Source organism: Perognathus longimembris, chromosome 13 (genome assembly GCF_023159225.1).
Source record: "Perognathus longimembris pacificus isolate PPM17 chromosome 13, ASM2315922v1, whole genome shotgun sequence".
Classification (NCBI taxonomy): Eukaryota; Metazoa; Chordata; class Mammalia; order Rodentia; family Heteromyidae; genus Perognathus; species Perognathus longimembris.
In genome coordinates this window covers 61,249,123-61,262,550 of record NC_063173.1, presented here as the reverse complement: position 1 = coordinate 61,262,550, position 13,428 = coordinate 61,249,123, and the positions used below count along the sequence as shown (strand labels likewise).

Genomic DNA, 13,428 nt, shown 5'->3' with positions numbered 1-13,428 from the left:
CCCAAGTCCCGGTTAAGTGTGCTGGCCTTCAGTTTGTAGAGCTGGCCCAGGATAGGACTCGGGGCCCCCAGGTCTTCTTGGAAGGAACTTGGGGCCCCTCCCAGGACTGCCTGCCCCCAGCCAGTCCCAAGGCTTCTCCAAGCCCAGGCCGCCCCCCTCCCCCCACCTCAGGGGCCGTAGCTGCTGCACCCGGAGGCGGGGAGGGCCGTGGCTGCTCACGTTGGGGTTGGTGGGGTTGGCGGAGGCAGGCGCGGGTCTCGGGTGTCTCACGCGGGCCTCGCGTGTCTCAGGCCTGCAGGTACGGCCACGTGCAGCACCTGGAGCACCTGCTGTTCTACGGCGCGGACATGGGCGCGCAGAACGCCTCGGGCAACACCGCCCTGCACATCTGCGCCCTCTACAACCAGGTCAGCGCTGGGGCGGGCGTGTGTGCACGTGCGTGGGAGCGTGCGCGGGCGTGGGTGTGCGCGTGTGCATGCGCGTGCGTTCCGACCTTGGGCTTGAACTCGGGGCCCGGGCGCGGTCCTGAGCTGCTTTGGCTCCAGGCCGGTGCTCTGCCCCTGGAGCCGCCGCTCCGCTTCCAGCGTTGGTTCTTGGAGTCGAGCCTCTCACCGGCTTCCCCGGTGGGCGGGCGTCACAGGCGGTGTCCTCCGGACCCCCCTCAGCCGTGGGGGCAAACCCGTGGTGTGGCCTCTGTGCCACGCCTGCTGCTCCGGGGGGGCTGGGACGCGGCGTGTGCTCGCGGCCCACGGAGCCCAGACACCTGTATCGGGGCGTAAACGTGAACCCCGGCTCCCAGCACCCGCAGTCACCGCGGACTGGGGGTCCTACCCACGTCTCAGGGGAGCTCGGAACTTTCCCGCACACTGCTCCCCGAGGGTCAGTCCTCCTGGCCTCACCCCCCGCCCCACCCCTGCCCCCCTCCTCCTTCCCTGGCCAAGAGCACCCTTCCCTCTGGGCCTCCCCTCCCCTGCCCCCTCCTCCCTGCCCCCCTCCATGCCTCCTTCCCCTGCCCCCCTCCCCTGCCTCCTCTTCTTTGCCTCCCCATGGAAAGATACCCTCTAAGGTGCTTTGGTTTTATCTGTTTTGTTTTGTTTTCTGCCCTTCCTGGGCCTTGGACTCAGGGCCTGAGCACTGTTCCTGGCTTCCTTTTGCTCAAGGCTAGCACTCTGCCACTTGAGCCACAGCGCCACTTCCGGCCGTTTTCTGTATATGTGGTGCTGGGGAATTGAACCCAGGGCCTCATGTATACGAGGCAGGCACTCTTGCCACTAGGCCACATCCCCAGCCCCTAAAACAAAAACACGAGGTGCCGGCCCGGTGGCTCACGCGTCATCGCAGCTTCTCAGAGGCGGAGCTCTGGAGGATGCGGGTTCACGGCCCACCTGGGCAGGGAAGGCCGCAGGGCGCTCCTCTCTCCCAGCAGCAGGGTGGAGGCGTGGCTCCCACGGGGCGGGGGGGGGGGGGGAGCACCGGCTGAGCACGCCAGGGAAACAGAACGGGGCCCAGACGGGCCGGCCCGCCCGTGCAGGCGGGCGGGAGACGCAGCCCGGGACGGGGGCCCGCCGGGGAGCCCCGGGCCTTCGGGGTGGGTGCGGCGGGCGGGGCGGACCCCCCCCACCCGCCCCCTGACACCCACGCCCACGCGCGTCCTAAGCCGCCGCCTTCTCCTCCGTCCGCAGGACAGCTGCGCCCGCGTGCTGCTCTTCCGGGGTGGAGACAAGGAACTGAAAAACTACAACAGCCAGACGCCGTTCCAGGTACCGGGCGTGTGTGCGTCTGTGTGTGTGCGCGTGTGCGTGCGTGTATGACAGGAGGCTTCCCGTGCGCCGTGACCCGGGCTCTGCCCCCGTCACCGCACCGACGCCGTGACACGGGCTGGCCTCCTCTAGATCACACAGAGATTCCTCTCTGTGGAACATTCCAGAAGGGAAGCCACGCCGGCGGCTGCTCTCGCTGCTGCCGCTGTTGGGCAGTGCCGGCTCCTCCTCTCCTCCGGGGGGGCGGGGGCGCCCCTCAGCCCGCTGCCACCCCAGCACCTCTGCCCTCCGGGGAGGACACAGAGCGCCCCGCCCGGCTGGGGCCGTTCAATTGGGCCAAATGCGTCCGAGGTCCACGCGACCGTCGGCGGCGGCGGTCTAGGCATTTCCGGGGCCCCGGGTCACCTGTCGGGGTCAGCGCTTCTCCGGCACCCCCGAGCCCCGCTTTCCTCCGGCCGTGGGGGGCCGCGGAGCTGCCCCGACCCCGGCTCGCTGGCCCGGGCGCCGTGGGGGTGGCGTCAGGATTTCACCGGTGGGACGCCATGGTGACCCCTTTCCTAGCATGTTCCTCGTCCGGGCCGGGGCCCCACCACGCCCCCAGGCTGAGCCCCGACTCCGGGGCTGAGGCGGCTGCGCAGTGTGTCCCGCCGGGCACGCGCGTGTCGGGGCGACACCCGGGGTGATGGAGGGGCGTGTGCAGCGCGCAGCGGCCGTGGGCTCCGCCCGCGTGGGCCGGCCCGTGGAGGCCGCCCTGGTCTGGGAGTCGGGGTTGCGTGTGAGCTGGGCAGGGTCTCCGGCGCGGGGCCGGCTCCCGCGGGGCCGCTGGCCGCTCCTCCCGGACGGAGCAGGAACCCGTGCCATCGAGGCCCTGGGCTCAGGTGCTCGGTGACCCCCGGAGAGAGCGCCCAAACGCCGGCCGGGCGCACCGGGAGTCGCGTCTCGTTGGGTGCGGTCGTTTCGTGGGCAGGCATTGCAGGCCCGGGTCCCTGGTTTGCAGTCAGCCCGGGCTAGGCTCGAATGGCTCAAGCCTGACATTGTAGCTACTCAGGAGCGTGAGACCTGAAGGATCTCCGCTCAAAGCCAGCCTGGACAGAAAAGTCTGCAAGGTTCCGTCTCCAACTAACCAGCAAAAAGTTGGGCTGGAGACATGGCTCAGGGGGTAGAGCACCAGCCACAAACAAGCAAGCCCAAGTAAGCACAAAGCCCTGAGTTTAAGCCCTGAACTCAGGGCCTTAAAAAATTTTTAATTTACACACACGTGCACAACACACACGCATTTTTTTTTTAATGGAAAAGACATTGAGCCCAGGTCCCTGAGGGGAGGAGGTCGGCGGGCGAAGCATGGAGTGGGAGGGGTCTATGCCGTTGTGGACAGCTTCCCTCCTGGCTCCTCCTTGGGTCTGTGAGCTCAGAGAACCTCAGAGCCCTGGGGCTTAGGTTCCAGAGGCTTTGCTTCCTATGTGGCCGGCTTCCAGCCCTGTCCCCAGACCTGACAGCCCTGTCCCCATCCAGACCTGTCCCCAGCCCTGTCCTCAGCCCTGTCCCCATCAAGCCCTGTCCCCAGCCCTGTCCCCATCCATCCCTGTCCCCAGCCCTGTCCTCAGCCCTGTCAGCCCTGTCCCCATCCAGCCCTGTCCCCATCCATCCCTGTCCTCAGCCCTGTCCCCAGCCCTGTCCTCAGCCCTGTCAGCCCTGTCCCCATCCAGCCCTGTCCCCATCCATCCCTGTCCTCAGCCCTGTCCCCAGCCCTGTCCTCAGCCCTGTCAGCCCTGTCCCCATCCATCCCTGTCCTCAGCCCTGTCCCCAGCCCTGTCCTGTCCCAGCCCTGTCCTGTCCCCAGCCCTGTCAGCCCTGTCCCCATCCAGCCCTGTCCCCAGCCCTGTCCTGTGAGGACGGGGACGCTGCCCGCGTAGGGCAGGGACAGTGGTTGGGTGGACAGTGGTTGGGTGGACAGTGGTTGGGTGGACAGTGGTGGGGTGGACGGTGGTGGGGAGGACGCTCTTCCTGAGTCTCCTCCTCAAAGTCCTGCCGCAAGTCTTACTGGGGTTTCAGACTCGGTGTTCCCATGGAAACGGAGGCGGCAGTTGTATTTCTGGGCGAGGGAGAGGACGGAGCAGCCCCACATGCGGCTGGCGGACGGTCCGTGTTTGGGATGGACGGTCCTTGTCTCACTCCCCCCCACCCCCGCCCCACCCCCGCACACGCACGTACGCACGGGCAAACGCAGTGGCCCCGAGGCCCTCGGTCCTGACAGACCTGACATCCCACGCCAGGTTTTCATCACCTTCCCCTCCGCAAACCTCCTTTGTAGCGTGGGCAGCGCTGCACACTCCTGTAATCCCAGCAGCTCAGGAGGTGGAGATAGCGAGACCGCGGCCCTGGCCCGGCCGGCCCAGCCTGGGCGGGGGCCTGGTGGGCTTGAGGGACGCGTGCGCGTGGTGGGGGGGGGGGAGGGGAGGGCTGCGCGGGCGCCCGGGCTGGGCTGTCCACCATCGCCCGGGACCTGGCCACAGGAAAGCCGACGTCAGCCGCCCTCCTTGTCCAGAGCCCGTCGGGCCCCAGACTGGCACCTGCCGGGGGACAGCCCGTGGCTCGAACTCGAGGCCTCATGCTCCCACGTGGAGCTGGAGCTCTACCACGCGAGCCACACCTCCACCTCTGGCTTTTTGCCGGTTCTCTGGACATGAGAGTCTCCCCGATTTGCCTGTCTGAGCTGGCTTTGAACCGGGGTTCTGAGCTCTCAGCCTCCTGAGTGGCTGGGATCGCAGGCGTGACCGCCGGCGCCCGGCTCAGCCTGCGTTTTTATTCACCTGGGTCTGGGAGGCGCCGAGGGGCTGTGGGATAAACGAAGACAACAAGTCAGCGCCCGTGTTTGGAGCAGACTTCATCTCCGGGCAGGAGAGGATCCGCTGCCATTCGAGGCCCCTGCACGGTGACCCTGGGTGGTTCTGGAAAGCTCCGGGCTGCCGCCTCCCCAGCCCCGCGGAGCCCCCGTTCCCGCGCTCGGGTCACGGGTCAGAGGGGGTCACCCCGCCTCACCCCGGGCAGGGGAAGGGGGTTTTCTGGGAACCCTCCCTGCAGGCTGACGTGGGTGGGGTGAGGTTCCGGCCTTGCGCCTCCCCCCACAGCCCGAGCTGGGTAGAAAGTTCCGGCGCGTGAGTTTCAGGGGCGCTGTCAGTCCCTGCAGGGCGTTTTGGGGACTTTCGTCCTAACCCGGAACAAAGCCCGCCCCTCCCCCCCGGCCTCCCCCTCCCCCAGCCCACGTCCGCATCTCCTTCCAACCTGGAGAACCGCGGGGTCCGCGAGCAGCAGCCTTCTGCTCTGCGTTTTCTGTCACACACGCGTGTGCACACACGTGTTTACGCTGAAGCACACATGCACACGCATGTGCAACGTGCATGCATGCCACACGCGTGTATCAGACACATGCGCAATGTAGACAAAACACCAACGCACGCACGTACTCACCAAGGTGCGCGCACATGCACATGCATCGCAGGCGTGTCCATATTTGTACAGACTTGCACACCGGCACGCGTATCCATGCTCACACAGGCATGCGTGCACGCGCCCGCGATGGAGTCATGAACGTGTGCCCGTGTGTGAACCTGCACGCATGCGCGTGTGCCCCCTCGCCTGACGCGGGGCGCCCCGTCCTCGTCCCCAGCCCCGGGCGGCGCGTGGCGTGTGCGGTCTGTGGAAGGCGTGCCCCGGAGCCGCCGGGTCCACGGGCGTCGGCAGCGGTTCTCCTCCGGTCGAGTGTGCACCGGCAGCTGCACGCGCGTCGCGACGCCCTCGCTCAGTGCCGGCTTCGGTTTTTTTAATGATTGCTTTTTAAGTTTTTAATTTGAGCGTGTGGTGACGCGAAGTGCTCGCATCGTTTTCAAGTTGGAATTATGGAAGAAACCCCACCACAGCGGAGCCGAGCCGCGGGCCCCGGCACCCCGCTGCCCCCCTCGAGCCGCGGGCCCCGGAACCCCGCTGTCCCCCTCGAGCCGCGGGCCCCGGCACCCGCTGTCCCCCTCGAGCCGCGGGCCCCGGCACCCCCGCTGCCCCCCTTGAGCCGCGGGCCCCGGCACCCCTCTGCCCCCCCTCCTCGAGCCGCGGGCCCCCGCACCCCGCTGCCCCCCCGAGCCGCGGGCCCCGGCACCCCGCTGCCCCCCTTGAGCCGCGGGCCCCGGCACCCCTCTGCCCCCCCTCCTCGAGCCGCGGGCCCCCGCACCCCGCTGCCCCCCCCGAGCCGCGGGCCCCGGCACCCCTCTGCGCCCCCCCTCGAGCCGCGGGCCCCGGCACCCCACTGTCCCCCTCGAGCCGCGGGCCCAGGCACCCCGTTGCCCCCCCGAGCCGCGGGCCCCGGCACCACTCTGCGTCCCCCCTCGAGCCCCGGCACCCCGCTCCCCCCCTCAAGCCGCGGGCCCCGGCACCCCGCTGCCCCCCCCAGCCGCGGGCCCCTGCACCCCGCTGCCCCCCCAGCCGCAGGCCCCGGCACCCCGCTGCCCCCCCAGCCGCAGGCCCCGGCACCCCGCTGCCCCCCTCGAGCCGCGGGCCCCGGCACCCCTCTGCGCCCCCCCTCGAGCCGCGGGCCCCGGCACCCCACTGTCCCCCTCGAGCCGCGGGCCCAGGCACCCCGTTGCCCCCCCGAGCCGCGGGCCCCGGCACCACTCTGCGTCCCCCCTCGAGCCCCGGCACCCCGCTCCCCCCCTCAAGCCGCGGGCCCCGGCACCTCGCTGCCCCCCCCAGCCGCGGGCCCCTGCACCCCGCTGCCCCCCCCAGCCGCAGGCCCCGGCACCCCGCTGCCCCCCCCAGCCGCAGGCCCCGGCACCCCGCTGCCCCCCCAGCCGCGGGCCCCGGCACCCCGCTGTCCCCCTTGAGCCGCGGGCCCTGGCACCCCTCTGCCCCCCCCTCGAGCCGCGGGCCCCCGCACCCCGCTGCGCCCCCAGCCATGGGCCCCGGCACCCCCGCTGCCCCCCTCGAGCTGCGGGCCCTGGCACCCCGCTGCCCCCCCAGCCGCGGGCCCCGGCACCCCGCTGGCCCCCCCAGCCGCGGGCCCCGGCACCCCGCTGGCCCCCCCGAGCCGCGGGCCCCTGCACCCCGCTGTCCCCCCCGAGCCGCGGGCCCCTGCACCCCGCTGCGCCCCCCCTCGAGCCGCGGGCCCCGGCACCCCGCTGCCCCCCCAGCCGTGGGCCCCGGCACCCCGCTGTCCCCCTCGAGCCGCGGGCCCCTGCACCCCGCTGCGCCCCCCCTCGAGCCGCGGGCCCCCGCACCCCACTGCCCCCCCCAGCCGTGGGCCCCGGCACCCCGCTGCCCCCCCAGCCGCGGGCCCCGGCACCCCGCTGTCCCCCTCGAGCCGCGGGCCCCGGCACCCCCGCTGCCCCCCTTGGCCGCCGGGACCGACGGGGCGCAGGAAGCTGGGGTGTGGTGAGGGTGGCGGTGGGCGGGACGTCCTCTTGCTGCCGCGGGTGAGGACCCAGATGTCGAGTCCACGGCCCGAGCCGCACAGCCGGCAGCTCGAGCCAGCGCGGCTGGATCACGGGTGGGCACGGCAGGCGGGACGGAGGCGTGCGGCGTCCGGGCGAGGGGGGCACCCGCCCCCCGGGGAGGGGAACGGTGCGGGGGCTCGGCTCACACGCGCGGTCCGCGAGCGCCCCCTGGCCAGGCCACACCCGGGGCTCCTCTGAGGCAAGCTGGGGTCCCCGGGGGGCCGGGAGGGGGGGCTCCCCGAGCAGCTCCCCCTCACGCACCTCGCTCTCCCGCGTCCCACCAGGAACCAGCCGCTCGCACCCAAGCCCGGGGCCGGGCGTGAGCGTGCCGCACACTCCGCAGGGTGCGTCTCGCAGGGAGGAGGCCGTGCGGGGCTCGGCGCGGCCTCGGGCCGCCCCCTCCCCTCTACCCGGCCACCCGAGGAGAGAGGGGCCCCCGTCTGTCCTGTTCGCACCTCCACCCAGAGGCCGGCGCGGAGGCTGCGGGCGGGGCGGGACTTCCCGTCACTTGGCGTTTGAATGACACACGCGGGTCCCTGGGAATTCTGGGAATCACTTCTGAAGCAAGCCGTGCTCGCGCGTGAAGGGTGGCGGAGCGTGCCCGAGCAGGTGTGCCCGTGTGTGCACGTGTGTGCGCGCGCTCATCTCTGCTGGCTTTGCGGTCGGGATGGGCCCGCCTTCCCTCCCGCGGGGGACGGCCGCGGGGACGGACGGCCGCGTGGCGGGGGGCAGGCCGCGGCCGCACCGTCCAGGTCTGCCGCCTGCCTCCCGCCCGCAGGCCTCTCCCCACGTCCGCGCGCTCGGCCCGGCCCCACGCCCTCCTCTGAGTCCGCTTGGCTCCTCGGCCTCCGCAGCCCCAGCGGGTCAGCCTGGCGCGGAGCCCGGTCCGCAGGGCTGCATTAGCCCGGTGTGCGGGGCCACATTAGCCCGGTGTGCAGGGCCGCATTAGCCCGGTGTGCAGGGCCGCATTAGTCCGGTCCGCAGGGCCGCATTAGCCCGGTGTGCGGGGCCGCATTAGCCCGGTGTGCGGGGCCGCATTAGCCCGGTGTGCAGGGCCGCATTAGCCCGGTGTGCGGGGCCGCATTAGCCCGGTGTGCGGGGCCGCATTAGCCCGGTGTGCAGGGCCGCATTAGTCCGGTCCGCAGGGCCGCATTAGCCCGGTGTGCAGGGCCGCATTAGCCCGGCTTTGGGGATCACGGGCGGGCGGGCATTATCCGCACGGCGGCCTTGGCTCTCCTCAGCCCCGGCCTGGCCCCCGTGCTGATTGCTGTGGGGTGGGGGTGGGGACCGGGGCGCGCACGTGCCTGTCGGCCAGCCCCCGGGGGACCTGTGCGGGGGGGAGGCCGTGGGACCCCGTAGGGCCACGCTCGAGGAGGGAGGGGCGTCAGGGGCCCGGCACGGCCAGGGAACCGTCCTGCGCGCCCTGTCAGGGCCTCGTTCCCGCGGGCCCCCCCGCCCGCCTCTGTCCTGTCCTCCCCCCCCCCCCCCCGCGGCAGGCGGGCAGCCCTCTGGAGGATCCTGCCCCCTGCGTGCTCTCTGGTCCTCAGCCCGTTGCCTTTGGCTCTTTTCTGGACTTGGGGGCCACGCTTGTTGTTCTTGGGGGCGCAGTGCCCGCGCCGCTGGCTGACCCAGAGGCTGAGTCTCATTGGAGCCGCGGGGGCCGAGGCGCGTCCGGGGACGCCCCCCAGGGGAAGCCCCCCAGGGCCGCTCTGGGATTATCCTCCTCGTTATCTGCCCACAGATGGCACAGGAATCACCGCGAGGGAGCTGAAGGCTCGGCACGGGGAGGGAGTTGCTGGGGGATTTGGGGGGCTGGGGGGGGGCAGTGCGGTCTGCTCACGTGTGCTGGCAGAGCCGGGACAGCAGCCCTGTGGATTTGAGAGGAGATGATCCCCAGTGGCAGCCGAGCGTCCCCAAGACACCGAGTCCCGTGTTTAAAGGGAGACGTCCGTGTTGTCACGAGCTACGTCAGGACCTGGGCGCGCTGGCCGGGCAACCGGGCAATGCCCAGAAATCGCTAGGAAGGCCGGGCGCCGGTGGTCACGCCTGTCATCCCAGCCACACGGGAGGCTGAGCGCCAAGGACCGCGGTTCAAAGCCAGTGTGAGCAGGACAGTCCATGAGACTCTTATCTCCAGTTAACCTCCAGAAAACCAGGAGTGGCGCTGTGGCTCAAAGAGGTGAAGCGCGAGCCTTGAGCTGAAGAGCTCAGGGACGGCGCCCAGGCCCAGAGTTCAAGCCCCACGACCGACAAAAGAAAAAGAAAACACCAGAAGGGCTGGCACAGGCCTCTGTGCTGGCTGGGGTCAGCCACCTGCCCCCCAGTTCGGACAGCCCAGGCAGAATCTGCCCCGCCACAGGCTCCGAGGGCCCCGCGCCCCACCTGTGTCCCCGGCTCTGCCCCCCGGCGCCCCAGAGCCCTTCCTGTGGGGAGGAGGCCTCGTACCCTGTTTCCATGGGACGTCACAGCACCTTGAGAACCACCGCTGAACCCCCAAATCTTTTTTGTGGGTCTCAAGTCCCTGGGTGGACCCCCCCCCTCGAGTCCTTGGCTTGTAGGTAGTGATACTGTATTATGTACGAGGATCCTCAGGGTTTTTCTTTTCTAATTGCTCTGTAGTCACGGTGTCTCTTCGTGGGTTGGATGTGATTTTCCACCGCGTGCCGTGTCTTCCCTCCTCACCCTGCCCCCCTCTCCCCGGCCCCGGAATCCTCCGCTCTGTGTTCAGCGTTTGTGTAACCGAACGCAATGGTACCCAGGGCCACCCGCCAGCTGCCGAGGGCAGGGCCCCGTGCTTCCTCGAGGCTGGGTTCCGTGCCGGGCCGCGCCCACGCCACGTTCCCTCGGCCAGTCCTCTGGGGAGGGACGCCCGGGGCCCGCCTCGGCCAGTCCTCTGGGGAGGGACGCCCGGGGCCCGCCTCGGCCAGTCCTCTGGGGAGGGACGCCGGGGCCCGCGTCCGCGTCGTGGTGACCGTGGATGTGCAGGTCGCATCCGTGCATCCGTGCACAAGGCTCGGCGCCCTGAGCTGCGGGGGAGGCCGATGCCCATCGAAACGCAGGGAGACGCCACGTCAGCCTCGCCAGCCGGCTGGAGTATACACGTCGCGACGTCCGTGCCGGTGGGGACCAGCCAGCCCCTCTGATGGGGGTCTGAGCACCCCTTCTAGGGCCCCCCCCATTTTCCCTGCGCCTCCCTCCCTTCCCTCCCTCTCCTTCCGCGTTCTGCGTCCTCCTCGTCTTTACTCACGAGGTAAACGCCCCCGTGGGTTTTTATTCCTCGGGGTATCGGGACGCGATTCCCCACGCTTCAATTGCGCGGGGTTGCATTCGCGCGCGCGCCGCAGCCCCGGGCCCCCGGCGTTGGCGTGTTCCGCGGGATCGGGACGAGGGCTGTGGTGGAGGGGGTGGGAAGGGGCGGCGAGGACGGGGCGGGTGGGCGCTGTCCACGCGAGAGCCCCCCTCCCGCGGGGGATCAGACCGAACGACCGGCCGGGCGGCCTTGTCCTCCGAAGGACGCGACCTCGCCGCCGCCGCTCTCCAACGCCGGGGAGCGGTCGGGGAGGGAGGGAGGGGCGGAGCGGGGTCCCGGGTCCCCCGCACGGCACGAGAAGCCGAGACGGCGAGCCCACAGGACGGGGAGAAGCGAGACCGTCTGGAAGGTTCCGGTGCCCCCCGCGCGCGAGGGCGCGGCCGGCCCCTTCTGGAGCAGGCTGAGTGTAAGGGCGCCGTTGACGCGGGTGGCAGACGCGTTTTTGGGGTGCGCTTGGCTGTGAGCAGGTGGCCGGGGCGGGGAGGGGGGGGCAGCAACGCCCCGACCGTGCTTAGCGGCTTCCTAAGCACAGGGAGACGGCGGGGCGGGACCGCCGCGGAGGACCCGGGAGGGCACCGGCTGAGCCCGAGAGCCGCCCGGGGCGACCCGTCCCCCCTCCCCCCCACCCCGACACACCAGGGCCAGGGTTGAAGTCACCTAGCCCTGCCGTGCGCCCCAGGGGACATTGCTGCTGTCCTCGGAAAATGGAGCTCCGCTTCTGCTCCCGTGTGTGCACGTGTGTGTGTGTGCGTGCGTGTGTGTGTGTGCGTGTGTGTGCGTGCGTCTCCAATCCCAGGCCTGGACACCGCCCGAGAGCATGTGTGTTCTCTCTCTCTCCCCTTCCCTCTCTCTCCTGGCTAGTTAGTGCTGTACCCTAGCACCAGAACCACAGCTCCATTCTCTCCCTCCCTCTCTCTCTCTCTCTCTTTCTCTCTCCCTCTCTCCCTCTCTCCCCCCCCCCGCCCCCCCGAACCACAGCTCCATTTCTGGCTTTTGGGGGGTTCACTGGAGATTATAGAGTCTCACAGACCGTGGTGCCCGGGCTGGCTTTGAACCGTGATCCTCAGATCTCAGCGTCCTGAGCAGCTGGGATGGCAGGCGCAAGCCACCGGCACCCGGCTTCATTCCTACTTCTAAGTCCCGGCCTCTAAGCCAAGCCGGGTGCTGGGGCGTGTGCGCGCGCGCGTGTCCACTGCTCGTGTGGGGTCACGGTAGCCAGTGCTCCCCCCACCCCTCCCCGGTCACGGCACCCTGCAGACATTCCGGGAGCGGCGATGCCCACCCAGCCTCCGCCTCTCCCCAGCTCCGTGAGCCGGGAGCCCCGGGCCCCCCCGCGTCACCCTGGGAGGAAGTTAGCTCTGCAGCAGGACTTCCGGGAGCAGAGCATCCTCAGGGCCGTGCTGTTCCAGAGAGCCTCATTTTGTCGGCGTGCCATCTGGGAAAGCCAAGATGGTGCGTTTGGCTGACACAAAATTCTTTGTGCTCGTGAAGCTTCCGGGCCTCCCTGTCCCGTTCTGTTCCGTTTTGTGTTTCTTGGTGCCCATGCCGGGGCTTGAGCTCGGGGTCTCTCCCCCTGGCTTGGCTTTTTTGCTCAAGGCCGGCGCTCTGCCACTTGAGCCGCACCTCCCTTTCCAGCTTTGCGCTTGGGCTCGGGAAAGCCTCACGGGCTTCCCTGCCAGGACTGGCTTTGAACTGCAGTCATCGGGCCTCGGGCCCCCGGGCAGCTGGGATGGCGGGCGGGAACCGCGCAGCCTGGCGTGATTCCCCTCCCGCACGCCGCGTGCGTGCTCTGGGGTTCGCGGTCACTGGCTCTGTGTCGGGGACACGCGTGCCGTGGGGTTCGCGGTCACCGGCTCTGTGTCGGGGACGCGCGTGCTGTGGGGTTCACACACGTGGCGAGGTGATTGTCGGCGCGGTGGCCGAGGCTGTGGCTAGCTGGAGGCTGGCCGGTGCAGACGGCCGCCTTCTTGTTGTGGGTGAGACGAGCTACCCCGGGCAGCTGTTTCCTCCACGACGAGCCCCCGTGAGGGTCTCGCTCCGCGTCTGGCCCGGTGCTGCTGCGTCACGCCGCTCGGCCCTCCTCGGGAACGGCGTCGTTCCTTCCCGCCCTGGGTGCCAGCCAGGGTCCGTCCTCGCCTGGCGGGTCTCCGCAGGGGCCCCCGGGGCCCCCGTTCTGCCCGGGGGGGGAGGGGTGTCCTGGCGTGCGCTCCTGGGGCTCGGGGGGGGGGCGTGCCCGGGAGGGGGCGCAGCGGTTCCCCGAGCCTCGGGGAGGGGCGGGCACTGCCAGCGGGCACCCTGCTTTGGCAAGAGGAGCCGGGGAGGCCTCCCAGGGGAGGCCTCGGGCACGGGGTGCGGGGGGAGGGGAACCCCAGCAGGGCACTGCCTGCGTCACGCATTCGCACTGGGTGCAGGGAGGGCATTGTCTCCATCCGCCTCGCAGAGCCCAGACACGGGCTCTGCGCCACCGAGAGACCCTGCTCCCCGCCCTTGTCCCCTGCCTCTGCCCCCCCGTCCCTGCTCCCTGCCCTTGTCCCCTGCCTCTGCCCCCCCATCCCTGCCCCCCGCCCCTGTCCCCATCCCTGCCCCCCGCCCCTGTCCCCATCCCTGCCCCCCAGCCCTGTCCCCATCCCTGCCCCCCGCCCCTGTCCCCATCCCTGCCCCCCGCCCCTGTCCCCATCCCTGCCCCCCACCCCTGTCCCCATCCCTGCCCCCGTCCCTGTCCCCATCCCTGCTCCCCGCCCCTGTCCCTGCCTCTGCCCCCCATCCCTGCCCCCGTCCCTGTCCCCCGTCCCTGCTCCCCGCCCCTGTCCCCTGCCTCTGCCCCCCGTCCCTGCCCCCATCCCTGCTCCCCGCCCCTGTCCCCTGCCTCTGTCCCCTG

The 13,428-nt window shown here is 70.9% G+C and overlaps 1 protein-coding gene across 1 annotated transcript in view; it reads left to right on the top strand.

The window, feature by feature from the left end:
- Positions 1-13,428, top strand: part of Shank2 (SH3 and multiple ankyrin repeat domains 2) — a 221,363-nt gene that overhangs the window by 37,650 nt on the left and 170,285 nt on the right. Inside the window, 2 exon segments of the mRNA XM_048359764.1 lie at positions 291-407; positions 1,683-1,760. Of these exon segments, the coding sequence (XP_048215721.1) occupies positions 291-407; positions 1,683-1,760 (195 nt within the window).